Raw genomic sequence first — 15,600 nt, 5'->3', positions numbered from 1 at the left:
ATAGTGTGTAGTACAGTGTGGGTAGTTATGTGCCGATGTGCTCGCTCTGTGGGTTTAATTGGGTAGCTTGGTGGGTGTGACATAAAGTAGTGCGGCTGCTGGGCCTGATTTATTTCCTTCCAGGCACTCATTGATCTCATAGCCTCGCGTGAGACTGAGTGCAATGTCAATAATCTTAGCACTTGGTGGTATTCCTTGATTTTACTGACCTCTTTGCACGTTTTGTGGTGTGATGCTGCAGTAACTTGTCAATGGGTATTCACATACCCTGTTCTTACTTGCCTTTCCATTTCCTTTGTTGGGTTCCATCTATGTATGATATTAAACCGATTGCAAATTGGTTGATTAGATTCTCCATGCATGTGTGGTAATATTTGAGGAGCTAAAATGCTGTCTACAGAGATCTACTTATCTGCAGATTCCCCTTTACAATAAATCTGCCCTGCTTTGATACGTTCCATTACCAAAATAAGGGACTGCTAGTGACTATGCAGTATAATCCAATATTTTATACCAGACAAGTTTATGCCACATAGTGTGACATAAACATTGGACTTTATTCCCAGTAGACTTGGTCTTGGTAACGGCATTGATTCCCTGTCTGGATCTTGATATGGTCCCAGTGTCTTCCTGTTTCTTGGTCCATCTTGTTCGCAATGTAAAGCCCACGTCATTTGTCTCCTCTTCGATAAAGTGTCTCCCTATCATGACTATCAATCTTGTAACAAGAAGTAAATACAGCAAAAACACTTTCTCCATTGCTGCTGGTGAGTGAGTGTCAGCAAATCTTTTTCCAATTAAATGTTTCTTTTTTTTTTTTGGTTGTTAGTCTTCAGTGTCCCTCTTTTGTCTACCTGGAACCAAGGCGTAGAGTAGAGCCACCTAGCCCTGTGATTTGCCTGTGCTTTGGAAAAGCAAAATAATTGCACAATGTTATTTAACAGTAAAAGTGAATCATTTACTGTGGTTATCCTTGACAAAAGGGTGTAATTTAGACCCGTCCCCAGAAGCTTGTCACCATTTGCATGTTGCAAAGTATCTCCATATACTGTTGTTAGTCCATCTATTATGTATTGCTCTATGCCACCCTATCTAGAACACCCATCCCCACCAGTGATTATGGTAATTACTATTTGATCAGATGATTAAATTAATACATGATTCATTCAAGGTATTAAAATGCTCAGAATACATTTGTGTCTCTTTGGTCCACAAGAGTCCCCGTCACTAGAGAAAAGAATGACCGGAGCACAGAGCAGAGGAAGTGTAGACAAATATTGCTCCTTTTTATTCAGCCTGTGGCACTCGAGCTGTAATAAACCAAGACGGGGTGGTGGGTGGGTTGGGGAGAAGGTGGTGGGGGCTTTGAGAGAGATGGGTAGAGGGATGGGGAAAAAATAAAATGAGGTAAAGGAGAAAATAAGACAGTGTATGTACAGGGTGGGGGGATTGCTGAAAGGAGCCGTGCTGTGGTCCCCTAAGTGTTGAATAAACATGCTTGGTTTAGGGAAAATGGCTGTGATAAATGTTTAATATGATAAGTCCATAAAGACGGCCAAATGAGTCTGGAGTATTAAAATGAGCATAGCACGCAGTAGCAGCTTTGAAGGAGTCGGGGGGAAGATGATGGCAGACAGAGCTAACAGGATGAGAGCAGCCAGCTGCTGTGTTAATGTCGATGTCACACTACACCAGCTGCTGGTCACAGGCGTCTTTTGGAACAAATAGGGAAGCCTGTATAGCTTCAAATGTCTGCCATGGCCTGATAATGACATTATCAATGCAAAAAAAAAAAAAATTAGGTCTGACTCATGAATTACGTGACTAATTGAATTGATTTTGGAAAGTGATTCGCTTGGTGACCTCAGATGGTCACATGTAGAAGACCTGTTGCGAGAAAACTATTCCAAAACTTTGACCACGTCATCCATCTACAACCTAAAAAGCTTTTATCACCTTTTAAATTTTTCCATCTGAATCGATAAATTCTTATACTCCTTATGTTGAACTATATTTCCGTTTAGAGGCCAAAGGTTACCTGTGACTTGTAAATTTCCTCAGCAGCTTTTCCTCATTGCCTAATGCAAGGCTGACCAAACTATTCCACGAAGGGCGGGTATACCGTTTTTGATCCAACCCATCCAGAGGACACCTGTTCACCAATCTGCTGTCCTACAAGTGCAATCCGTGGTTTGCAGTAGTTAAACTGTCCATGATGGATGGGTTGGAACAAAAACATCCTGTTACAGTAGCCTTTTGAGGACCAGTTTACCCATCCCTGGCGTAACGCTCCTAGGGGTGGATCAGTGAAACAACGTACATGGTAACTCCTTTGAAGGCCCTCAACCTTAATGACTGTTGACATAATAAGGTTCGCTGTCCAGGACCGTCTGAAGTCAGGCTTCTGTCAGCAACAATCTGTGCAACGTGAGCGCTGCTGCTTAATCATGTTATCAAGAGAGACGATGTATGGTGACCATTAGATTACTTAGGAAGGGATTAGATTATATCCACTCAAGTCTCAATCAGACGTCTGTGAGTATCACAGTGAAGCACAGAGGTTCCCTTTTTACTGACATGCTGTAGAAGCAACAATACTGTGGCTGAATGACTTGGAATGTGGCCAAAATTGACTGAAAAACTGCCTTTTGTTGTATGTGCCGCTGTGGGATAAACAAATGTGTATTGGTGAGAGTAAATAGTAAATAACCCGTTAAGTACTTTGCAGCCGAAAGTGGGCAGCATTCATTGGTAAAATCTTTATAAAAATATTAAGACGCTAATTCAGTAGCTGATGGTGATTATGTTTTGCTCAAATTGTTGAGCAACAATCTTTCCATTCAAAAGCACAAAAAATGGTTTTCTTTTAACATGTGAGACTTCTAGTAATGCTGAAAATAATTTGCCTTTGTAGTGCAAATAACCCAAGAATGACATTTTGAAAATGGGATTCATCCAGTTTTGTCTATCAAAGGGATTAGTATTTGCATACTATAAAGGTTTATTTTTTCCCTTAAAATTCAAATTAACTAGGTCAAGATGGGAGAAATGTCATAATATGGGCCTCTGGAGTTTTGGAAAAATAAATATGTGGACATTATTTTTAACGACTATTTACGCTTCATGTTGATTCCCAATGGTAACCGTTTAATTGCAGAAGATTCATACAAGAAAATGCAGTATTTAATCGATATGTAGTTATTGAAAGGAATTCCTCATGAATATTTTACATCTACATTGTACTGTAGATGTACTTTTTATCGCTTAAATAGACGATGTATGCTGACACACATCTGCATCAAAATCCTCTTAGTTATTCCAATATTTCTGATCATATAACTCAAATTGATTGAAAAAGAGTTTAATTTTAGAACAAATTTTGTGGGAAAATGTGATATTAGTTTTTGACGAAGTGAAACACATTACAGTATTTTCCATTACAGCAAATATAATTGAATTGGCTTTACTTTCCCACTATTCTTTGAATGGAAGTATTTTTCTTTTCTTTTTTTGCCGCAAAAGAATAGCTCCCCACTTTGTTCTCTCTTGTGAGCTCCAATGCAGAGGCGGCAAGTGTATAATTTAGACATCATCATTTAAGCATAGGCCCTTAAACATCACAGGATAGATCTGTCGGTGAAGATCAGCGGCATGCACGCAGCCCACCCTTTCTACTGTCACGGCGCTGCTTAATATTCATGAGAGCAAATTGGAGGACAGTCATTTAGCTTTGGCGCTTGGTGTATTGCCTCCGGGCAGATGAGTGGGAGCGTTTACTCACTTTAGACCGGTTGGCATGTGCCTGTCTCAGACATATTTTTCGTGTTCAATCTCATTTGTTGCCTTGAGAAATGAATAGAGCAATTCAGCTTCTCCAAAAAAAAAAAAAACAGACTTCATTTGACTGATTTTCTTGAACTTTGACTTGCATAACTTGTATATCCGTCTCAGAAATTTTGTCACTAACCAAAACAGCTTTACCGATCTGCAAAGAAATTATCATTTTCTGCAGTGACATTGTTAGGAATTTATAATTAGAGCAAAATTGCTTTTTTTAAGGGATCTCGCAAACGCTTACATAGAAAATTGTATAGAAAATGAATGAATGGATATCTAAGAGAACTCCAACAACCACAGGGGGAAAAAAACGTTGTCAATTATAAATGCATATACATACATAATTGAACAAGGCCACTTTTTTTCACCTTTACAGTTTGGCTCATGAGAAATGACGCCAATTACGGATTTCCTCCCGGGCAAAGTAATAAAGTGGCTGGGCACAGAGGCCGTTTGTTGGGGCATGACATCGTCCTCTTAGACCTCACATAGGTACCTTGCGTTACCAGACCGTACTCAATTAAGAAAACGGGCAGTCAATTGTCCAATTTTTGATTAAATCAATCTGTTTTTTTTCTCCCTCTCTCAGCCTGGGTGAAGTGAGTTGCTCTCATACTTTTTGTATGTGCACCAGACGTATAAAAATAGCTGTGTCATAAATCCAAATCCAATTTATCCGATGCACATGCGGAATAAAAGCTTTCACAGCAAGCATACACATCCCTCATCTACTTCTCTACCACCTCAATTAAGTCACATACCTAAATTGTTTTGCTGAAAAGCACTATTTCTGTCATTTTAACCTGTTGGTGCTTTTAGAAAAATGGAAATGTAATGTAAATCACAACTGAAAAATCCTATCCAAAAATTGAAGATATCTGATTTCTGATTTATGCTAAATAATAAAAAACAAATATTGAACTTTTACCATTTGCACATTTGACTTAGAAATAGCTTAACCCATTATTTTTTGCCTCATATTTGACATTTTGTTATTAAGCTCATTTTTAACTGTCCGAGAACCAGCAATGTCAAACCCAATGTCCTAATTATTGTTATGCCTACAAACCTAAATATGTGAATGTCACTAATATTTGTTTGTGTATGCTTTCTTTTACCTATTTCAGTAAATATTGTATGTATGGGAGATGGCTAAATAGTCTGTGCCCAAACGATGTCTAGAGAAAGCGATTAAACCTTGATTTGACTAACACAAAGTGACACAAATTTTTAAGCCTGTTGGCAAGTTATGGAGCTAGACATGACAATATTTCTGGTTTCAAGTAGAGGAAAAGATTGGAAAAGTCTTCAATTTGAAACCTTTTCAGAAATTCATGAAACTCTAAAACATTTCCTCCCCTGGGAAGGACCAAACCTGCTGTTAGTGTCACCTCAAGCCATTTAGAGCAGAGCTCCAGAGAAAGCTAGGAACACGAAGCCAGTACTGAATGTACATATATTTTGCACCTGGATTTGTTCACAGCAAGAGAGAATCATTTGCTGGCTTTATCTACAAGGCCTACAAGCTAAATAATCAAAATACCTCCAAGACGTCAGTTGATATGATAGTCACGTAGTATTGCTAATGAGCGAGTCTTGTTCTACATGGAATTTGAGTTTCCATTGATCAGGACTCGTAAAAGAAAGCACACAAAGCGCTTCTGATGCATGCAAATAGGGTACATGAGGGATAAAGTGTGCTGACAATTGATATTTTCTTCCTCCACAGTTTTCAGTGAGGACCTCCATTCCAGCTTATACTTTGTCAATGCATCGCTTCAAGAGGTAGTATTCGCCAGCACCACAGGGACCTCTGTGCCCTGTCCTGCTGGGGGTGCAGCCCCCGCCTCACTCCGCTGGTATTTGTCGACCGGTGAGGAGATCTATGATGTCCCGGGCATCCGTCATGTTCACCCCAATGGAACGCTTCAGATCTTCAACTTCTTGCCATCCAGCTTCAGTAAGCTGATCCACGACAACACGTACTACTGCACTGCCGAAAACCCCACGGGCAAAATTAGGAGTCAAGATGTCCACATTAAAGCTGGTGAGTCCAAGAGAACGTTTTGTATTGATGGTTAAGACAAGAAGACATTTTTTATGATGAATGGAAATTTAAAATAACAGAAACAAATGCTTTTCTTTTCACCGTTTGACTTGTATAGTTTCACGGGAACCCTACACGGTCAGAGTGGCTGACCAGAAAGCTATGCGCGGCAGCGTAGCCGTCTTCAAGTGCATTATTCCTGCGTCTGTTGAGTTCTATGTCAGTGTTGTATCATGGGAGAAAGACACAGTCTCACTCAGCTCAGGTAAGACCGCTAAGTTTCGGGTATTTAAGGTACTGTGATGTGATAGAGAATGAATTCTTTGCAAACATGTTTATTTATTCCTCACACTCCTACATAAATACAATTTAGAGTGATCAAGCAGCCAATCATGCATATTTTTATGATATATATATATATGGATTAAACTGGAGTACCTGGAGAAAACCCACAGAGGTCCAGGAGAACATGCAAACCCCATAAAAGAAGCACAAAACAGTCAAAAATATTGAAAAAATAACTTTCCTGCTTGTTGAATATTTTTCTGGCCTTATTACTCCTGACAGACAAACAAAAAAAGCTCACACCTTTTATTCAATGTCCCTTTGTGTTGCCATTAATATGCATCAACGCTAAATCTAGCTAAGGATGAACTCCCATCTTTCTTTAGGTGATTTAAAATGTTGCTGTTAAACCTTACCTGTTTACCAGATTCTTAGCTTGTCGAGCACCACTGCGTCATTATAGTAGACGTAACTGTTGTTTACCTAGCCAGAGGCTGATGACAACACTGACTAAATCAATAGACCTTTTCTTTTCTAAAAATATACTGTTCTCTGAATCACTCAAACTAGATCAATTCCTTATGAAAGAATGAAAACCAACCATTTTTAAAGCAGTGTGATTCAGCATAGAAACTATTTTTTTTATTTTATTTGTTTATTTTTTTAAACTTCCACCTACAGGCTGATTTCACTTCCTATTCAGGGACCTGTAAGTGAGCACTTGATGTCATTTGACTGAGGGCAAAATCTGGGACGGTGTTTTGGTGACATTTTAAATGTGTCTGCTCAAGCATGAAGATGTGTCCTCTGATCCATGCCGGAGACTTATATTTACGAGCGAGCTTGCTTGACTTACTCACTGCAAGCTGCCAGTTAAAAGACATTGCCTAATGTCACAAAGATTTGCTGAAATGTGCAGCAAACAGATATGATGTCAATGTGCAAATGAACTGATTTAGGAAAGACAACACAAGGGCTGGTGTTTTTATCTTTGCCTGAAGGATCAAATACTCACCTATTACACATATTTGATATTCCTCTAAATACAAACAAACATAAGAAGTTGTAAAAATGATTAATGTTATAAAATGTCCACAAGGCTTTTTTTTCCACCTTCTTTTATGCGAGACAAATATTTGGTGGCCTGTTTATTCCAATCTGTACTTGCAGCAAGTGAATACTGTCAAAGGCATTAACACATGGTCAAAATCACTGCTGCTTTCTGATAAATATTTGATGCTGGAATCTGATGCATGAGCAGAGACACCTCACACTGTTATGGAGAGGTTGGGTATACTCCAAGGGCAAAGGGGGGGCTGCAGAAGGGTACCAAACAGAGCTTTGACAGTAGCAACGAGATAGAGTTTGACCCACCTTGGGTTTCTAACTCCTTCTCCAATTCCTCCCCTTTTTTTCCTTCTCTCTCTGGCTTTTTTTTTTCAATTTTTCATGTAAGAAGACCTGGTCTCAGTGGACATAAAATATAGCTATCTCACAGCCTTCTTGAATTATTTATTTTGGGTTTTTGTTGGGGATGCGAACATCTCTTGCATCAGAAGGTGAAGGATGAGCAGTCATTGCGTGAAGAGGTGCAAAATGACGTGGTCATTTTCTTGGATTTTCTAACACATCTCAATAGTCCAGAAGAATGCATTTCTGACCAGTTTCATTGCAAATACTCCTTTAAATGGCTATTTTCTCTTTATGTTTCATAAGTCTGATTAGATTTGCTAGTGTTTTCAGCTGGAACTCCAAATCAACTGGAACATAGAGTGCCAAAAATAATGGAATAACAGCTCAATCTCAATGGGTTTAAAACAGATTCATAATTACAGAGTAGGCCCTGTCTTAATTAATCAGCTCTGATTGAAAACTTAATTATAATATGAATTACCTCCCCAAAATAAGGACTGCTTAGTAGACATTTGAAGTGCCCTGTTTTGAATGTGAATACGCTCAATGCGAGTTCATCAGCTGCTTGTGTTGGCCCTAACACGCTATTAACCCGTCAGGAAATTTAAAACGATTCTTGCATGTACTGTACAGGCTTTCATATGCCCTGCTGCTGTCGTTTGCTGCTTTTGATAAACAATTGATAGAACTAATGCAGAGATGAAAGAGACAAAGGGAAGAAAGGCAATGGACAGGGAAGGGGGGTGCGCTGTGCTCTCTTATTCTGTATTAAATGCTGGAGCCTTGTTTTGAAGTGATGCTGTTGTCAAATACACGCTTGTGTGTTGAGTGTCTCTCAGAAGTGTGTGCTTGTTGTGTTTTTCCATCTTCCTACTTACTTTCCTAATCATTCAAAAATGTCTGGCAGTGCAGAAAACTTGGCGGCCTTGGTTGCAAGAAGAAGGGCCAACAAAGAATGGATATTGAAAAAGTAGCACACATATGTCAGAGAGACCTTGGGTTGGGTAGCTTTTGCAAGTAAGAACACATGTTTTAATATAACTGGAGTATCATTTATCAACTAGAATGTGTGTGTTTTTATGCATTAGTTATGACCTATCATCCTGAAGCCAGCAGGAATCCATGCAGACTCTCTTTTGAGTTCTCATTGATTTTTCATGCTTTTATTTGATGTTCGCCCTTCACTGCGGGGCGATTTTTAAAAGTTTTCATGAAAGGGATTTGGCTTGCCCAAAGATTCTACTTTAATTGTGTGTATCGTGTCGATAAAATAGTTTCGGGTGATATGCATTAAAAGTAATTGGGCGCATATAAAAACAATGCTGTTTTTCCTACCTTTTTCCATTCACTCCTTTAAAAAATGAATACATTGATGCTGGTGGTTAAAGTTTGCATAATTAATAATAATTGAAGACAAACCAATTGAAACAAAATCATTTCCCAAAAAAACATGTACAGTAGCTACTGTACATAGTACACATATGCATGCATTTAGCCATATTAAAAAAAAAAACTTTAATTGACTTTTAATTGGAGTCTTACTCCAGCCAGTAGCTATCCAACTGAGCATTTTGACCTCGAGAGGTTGTGCATCTTGCATTCTGTGCAGGCTTGAATGCCGTTCTTCCTTAAAAAGTGCTTAAGGAGCCTAATGAAACTGTTGGCTAGGTAATACAGTCCAGGTCTTAACCACACTTCTCTGGAGGGATGTTAAGGATGTCTTCAAATTGGTTACTATAGGCGTTTGGCTGTAAAGCATCACGGCTCCCTGAAATTTATCATGCCAGGAATGTGCAGGCGCCTCCATTTTTCACACAGATTGACAGTGAGGGCACTGAGCGGCAGGCAGAGACGTGGGTGTAAATCCAACACGCCCAAAGTCAGGCTAACCTTGAAAGAAGGCCACTGTGATAGAAATGAACTCGGGAAGGAAGCAAGTTAGACAGAAGGAAGCAAGTTGTGTGTGTGTGTATAAGGTAATATGTACGAAGAAGATGTAAAAGGTGGAAGGGAGGTGAGTGGGCGAGGTTCTTTGCTCGATAAACAAGGGCCTGCGTCACGTTGGCCGCATGATCTCTTTCTCACTTTCCCTCCCTCCATCTTGCTCTTGTCTTTGTAGACTCCTTCTCCCACAAACCTGCCTTGTTTTGCCTGTGGTTAGGGTGGCTGAAAAATGGGTCAAGGCTCAGGCAGGAGGGGCTGAACAACAATGCAATCATGCCTATTCAAAGAAAAAAAACAATGTTGCTGGTTATTGTAACTTTACAGTAATCCCTCGAATATCACGGTTAATATAGACCAGACATGGTCGCGATAATCGAAATATCGCAAAGTAAATTCCTCCCGTTATTACGATCAGTAGCAATTAGATGCAGCCCAATTGTCATGGTTTGGAAGCCTGGGCTCGTGTATGAATGGTTGTTTTTCTATGAGTGGTTGATTTATGGTGTCAATACTCAGAAATACTAACAAGGAATAGCTTGATCAATTAGAATGAGGGTTTCTATTTTTTTGGAACGGCCCTTCCTGAAATCGTAGGATGTCAGAGGGATTGTGTGTGCTTGAAAATGGTGGAATTCTGTATGCGTTTTTGCCTGTACATCATTGATATACAAAACTATCATATTGGAAATGCCTTTTTTGGTTTGTTAGTGCTTGGATGCACTTTTCTGAAAGCAATTTATAAAGGCCCAGAAGAAGAAAAAAATCAATACTTGTGTGCATTAATTACGCTGCTGCCACAGAGAATTATGGGATCATGAGCTGAAGGGAGCATTTTGTGCATTTGTAACATATGAGTGCTGTGTGAAGGGAGTTTAGGGATTTGGGAGAAGATGAGCCTTGAGAGCCTTTTAGTGAAAAGTGATGTTCGTACAGCAATATATACGTATTTGTACTTTTTAAAGCTCACTCTAAGACAACAAAAAATAAGCTTTTGATGAGCTTTGATTGGTATGTTCGAGCATTCGTGTAGAGAGTTATGGCTACAAGTTGGCTTTGATTTTTGTTGCTCATAGTTTTGAAAAGAAAGAAGTCTTTTCTTTCAGTTTTTGATTGATGTGTTTGAAGTCTCCCTCTTAGCTGCGGTGAAGGTTTGAGGACGTGATACATATTTGATAAGGATCGATAGAAAGTAGGGTTTCGAGACAGAGATGAGGGAAATCAATCTCAGGCTGGCAATCCCAAATGCATCTTAAACCTAAGGTGACTGGTAGCTCTCTTCCTTCTTACTCTCACTTTGTCAAACTGGTTTAAAAATCCACCTTTGCTTTCACTGGTTAGTGAATTACCCGAAACGTAGATAATTGTTGCATCGCTATATTGTGATTTGATCGTTACCATGTGCCTTATTTTGTAAATCATCATCATGTCTAAAGTACTCAGAGGCTCTCTATCACCCCTTTATTTAAATAATTGGCGGGTTCTTTATTTCATTTCAATAATTTGATGACCATTTTATCTGGCTTTCACTTTAATAGTACAGCGTTTAGTTATTTTTCTACACCTATATAGTATTAAAACATTTAAGAATATTTTAAACGCTCATCTGTACTGTTATTAGTTTGAATAATTCCAGTATTTATTTTTAATTTTTAAATCTTAGGGGAATTTTGACTCATTCTTCCTGCCAAGACGAATTGTGTTCTGCTATCTAAATTTTAATTAAGACATCTTGCTGTGTTTTACTCACTGTGCACATAAAACAATAAAGCAGTTTGTTTAGTGACAGGGGATTGAACAACGAGTAATGATTTGGCACAGAGGCAGTGATTGCCAGCTGATACTCCATACGGATAGACAAATTCAACAACTGTTGAAGCGGGCACTCGTCCATCAGTGTTTACTCATAAACAGTAGCAATATGGCAGCCATTAGGCTGTTTGGGCAGGGGATGATTAGGACGCTGATAGCTCCACGCTTTGGGAGACTGAGCATCCTCTCATCTTTAATAGGCAATTTTGCTTCCTGCAATGGGGAAGGCCATTAGCTTTTTTTTGGTTTGTTTGTTTGTTTTGCTTTTGCCAACTTGGACTATACACACATTTATAAATTAATCTTTATTTTGATCCTTTTAAAATAGATTAGATTAGATTAAATGTTTGATTATTATTAGATATTACATATTTTGTGTCAACTAGCCAGGAAAACACAGTTTGGACATTACATTTACAGAGAAAATAATAGCAGTGTTTTATGTATAGTTTGATGTTATTAACTGGAGCAACATTGTCCATCCTGCCTGAGTTTATCCAGAGGAATGATGGGATAAAATGGACTGGAGTGATGCCAAAATTAACCTGGCGGAAGGCCAAAAAACAGATTAGTCAAAGGCGTGGTGAGGGCTAATCACAAGCGGAACAAGCAATTAATTTCTATTTATATAAACTCTCCCGAATGTGGGATTTGTGTGGCTGAATTATTGGTCAAATGATTATTTTGACCACATCTTTTTGCACATTGTCTTCATACATACTTGATTAATAATTTTGCACTCTGTATTTTATTTTAATTTATTCTGTGCTTACTTTTGGTAACAGGTGGCAGGTTTTGAGCTAAAGCTTTGCCATGTGCACCATACTGGGAGGATTGGAGTCCAACTGGGATTCAGTGGGTTTCCCGTATGCAAAAGTGTCTGATCCCATCTTAAAAGTGACTGATTAAAGTTTAAAAGCCACTTATAATTCAAATCACCCTACTGACCTAAGAAGGATTTTTTTTTAAAGCAGATTTTTCTTTCGCTTGGCGTTGTCTTCCATCCAATCAAGGATTAAGACACTGCCTTATTCTCCTCCCAGGGTGGTAAATCTGTAAAAATACACTAAATCACATTGAGCCTCTTTAAAACTTTCGCACAAAGCTTGAGTGTCTACTCTACGGCCTCATGTTGGGCATCTATAACACTGATTAGACATGATCCTGCTTTGAGAGTACCTGCTGGACGCTCATCATAAGGAGAGGCCTCATTCATTGACTATTTAGGCTTTCCTCTTTTAAAAAAAAAAATAGACGTGTTGCTAATTGTGGCAATGGGAGGCTTTAAACATGGATTTATTATGATGGAAGGTTATTCTGAAACTAGAACTTGTGTTGTATCAAATCAATGGGGAGAACAATGTTACAAGTGCAAGAATAGTGTAAGAATCCTTAATGCAAATAACTTTAAAAAATGCATTTGTGGATGATTATCTTAGATGACTCGTCCAATGGTTCACTCATCATATCCCATATTGTGATATATGTATTTTTGCATTGTAATTTCTCAGTCCAAACCACACTTCCGCCACCCACCTGCAGTAACCTCTAAAATAATCATCAGATTTCACTCCAAAGTGACCTACCTTATTTTTTTATTTGATACACGAGGCGTCAGCCATCATTCGTTTTTCTTCAAAGCTTGCCTTATCCTTGAGAACTCTCTCTGTTTCTCTCTCTCTCTTTCTCTCCCTCTCTTTCTCACACCCCCTCGACCAACCCATTCTGTCATTGGCCTCACCTTGCCCTGTACAGCAAGCATATAAAGTCCAACCACGCAAAGTCCCTGCAGGCTTCTGCTTAAAAACAAAAAAAAGAGTCCAATCATGTCACATTTGGACACATTTGTAGACATTTTCAAGACATCTTGCCTTTGTTATAAAAGTACACAGGTCTTATTGCGATCTACATAATTTAAGATATTTGCGTTTGTCTCATCACGAGGTGACCGCCAAAATGCATGTTTTTTTTTTTTTGATAGACGCACCCTGTAATCATCACATCAGCGTAAGAGCGAATCCAGCCAATCAGAGGCGAGTGCTCATTGCTGCACATGCTTATCACCTGCATGCAGCTGCGGTCATCCCTCGGAGGGGCATGACGAGCGATGGAGCGGGATGGGGTGGGGTGGGTTGGGGGAGAAGAGAGGAAGCAAGAAGGAGCGATGGGACAGGAACAGGGAGAGATTTGTCTTAGTGCAGCCACACAACAGCATCGCTTGCTCACATCTTTGGAGAGGTTTGAATTCAAAGACATATTTCTTTTTTTTTTTTCACGTGACTGAATAATCCTCATTTGTCTTGTGTGGAGAGTGAATAGAGGGAAGAAGCATTGTTTGTGGAGACGAGAGCGGCATCGGCGGCCTTGCAATTGTTAAAACTCAATTCCGAGCAGAGACGTGCTTTGTAGGCCTCGTGAAATGAGAAGGGAGTGAGCGAAAAGCAGAGATAAGCTCAGTCTGAATTGATTTTCCCGTTACTTTCTGCTGTACTTGGGTTTCCATGGCAACGTGGTCAGGTCCCCCCCCCCCCCCCCCTGCCTCCTAGGGCAAGTGTAATCGTTGTCTTTCTCCCAGCCAAACCCTCAATTTCTCTTATTTTCTATTTTTTGCTTGGTGTTGAGGCTTTGGATACATTTTATTCACTAAAACAAGTTTTAATTTGGAGGTTTACCAACAATTTGCAACTATATAAAGCCTTATTTGTTAGTTCATGTATTCGTTCACGAATAATTATTTTAATTGTTAAATTCCAGAAATTGTGAAATAGTCAATACTTACCCCCAGTTGAATTTAATAATGCAATCATTTTTTTTGTCCTATTCATATTTGAAATTGCCCATTTTCTTCTTCAGGTGTTTTAATTGTAAGTCTAGATATTGCCAAATTAATTTCTGACGATTATGTAGTACTAAATATTACTAACTACTAATCCTCCCACTTCCAATAAAATATGACTGTCATTGGCAACTAATGAGCCAAGAGAAAATTACAAAAAAAAACCCTTTTTTTCCTGAGATTGAGTTGCTTAAAAATAAAAACGTGGTCCTTATTTCATGTAAAATCCCCTCAGCTGTGATAGACCTGGAGCCGTCCCAATTCGAGCATGTTTTCCTGCACCAGATCAATGTTAATTAATATACCATATCGCCCACTGGGGCACTCCGGAGGCCAGGGAGAGAATCAGAAATCACTAACAATCCGGTCTTGAAGCTTATCCAGAGTATATATATGCCCCTTGATTCTGACACTGAACTACATATGTAACCACTCACCAACACTTATCCAGTGCATGAATAGTTAGTTTGAATAAAGCATCACGTTTCTTCCCTCTTTTAAACCAAACTAGTCAGTAGGAATCCGTAACTTGCAGTGTTCTTTTTTATTTCCTCCTCATCATGTTAAAACAAGCGGAAAAAAAGAAACTGGTAGCCACATTTTTATGGATCCCTGGTGGACAGATAGGCACTGCATCACTAGCAGTTTCCTCTGAAGTAGGGGAGAAATCTATTTGCTTGTAGAAGCTGCTTGTATAATCCTTTAGTTACACTTGCCAGCTGTGAGCAAAGATAGGGCACTGCAGGATTCGGAATGAATATCATTGCGAGGACAAAGAAATGGAACTGATAAGTGTTTGTGCAAAGGGTCCTTTGCATAATCCCAGATAACTCATAATCTTTTTATTTTTTAAATCATCCCCAAATGGATGAAGTCTCTAATGACAATATGTTATTTATGAAATACTACCTCCAAAAATAACATGTTAAAAGTATCACAATAGTGCTGGATTTCTTTCAAGCCTTTTGAGGGAGAGTATTTTGTCTTTTTGTGATCTGTATTCAAAATATACGTGCAAGTTTGCCATTTTTATTTATTTTTAAAGTGCCAGTAGCCTCTTTTATGGCCAAAATTTCCATTCACACAGTGGCATTGTTACTGTGCATGGACAAATACTATTTGAAATGTGTTTTACTCTGGAAAACACACACCAACACACACACACATTCTCCACTTGGCAGCGCATATTGTATGTCCTTTACCTCACCTTGTTTTTTGGTCAGCAAATATCCATTTTGTGTTATTGTATCAGTCTTGTATGACCTACATGATTTAGTTTTTTGTCCCGTCACCAGTCCACCATTTAGTTGTAGATAAGGAGGAAATTCATACTGTAAATTGAAAGTTTAAGCTTCAAAATAGCATGCAAAATGTAGAGAAGTCTAACAATACATCACTTGATCGAATTTAGTCCAAATTTTATCCAATT

The 15,600-nt window shown here is 38.9% G+C and overlaps 1 protein-coding gene across 3 annotated transcripts in view; it reads left to right on the top strand.

The window, feature by feature from the left end:
- dscamb (Down syndrome cell adhesion molecule b) overlaps positions 1-15,600 on the top strand; it is a 73,947-nt gene that overhangs the window by 14,510 nt on the left and 43,837 nt on the right. For all 3 annotated transcript variants that reach the window (XM_077722256.1, XM_077722255.1, XM_077722254.1), the window contains exons 2-3: positions 5,567-5,884; positions 6,003-6,149. In XM_077722256.1, coding sequence (XP_077578382.1) covers positions 6,047-6,149 — 103 coding nt within the window. In that variant the 5' untranslated portion in view covers positions 5,567-5,884; positions 6,003-6,046. The remainder of the gene's footprint in view (positions 1-5,566; positions 5,885-6,002; positions 6,150-15,600) is intronic.

This window comes from Stigmatopora nigra, chromosome 8 (assembly GCF_051989575.1).
Source record: "Stigmatopora nigra isolate UIUO_SnigA chromosome 8, RoL_Snig_1.1, whole genome shotgun sequence".
Taxonomy (NCBI): Eukaryota; Metazoa; Chordata; class Actinopteri; order Syngnathiformes; family Syngnathidae; genus Stigmatopora; species Stigmatopora nigra.
This window is presented reverse-complemented; position numbering and strand designations above follow the sequence as displayed.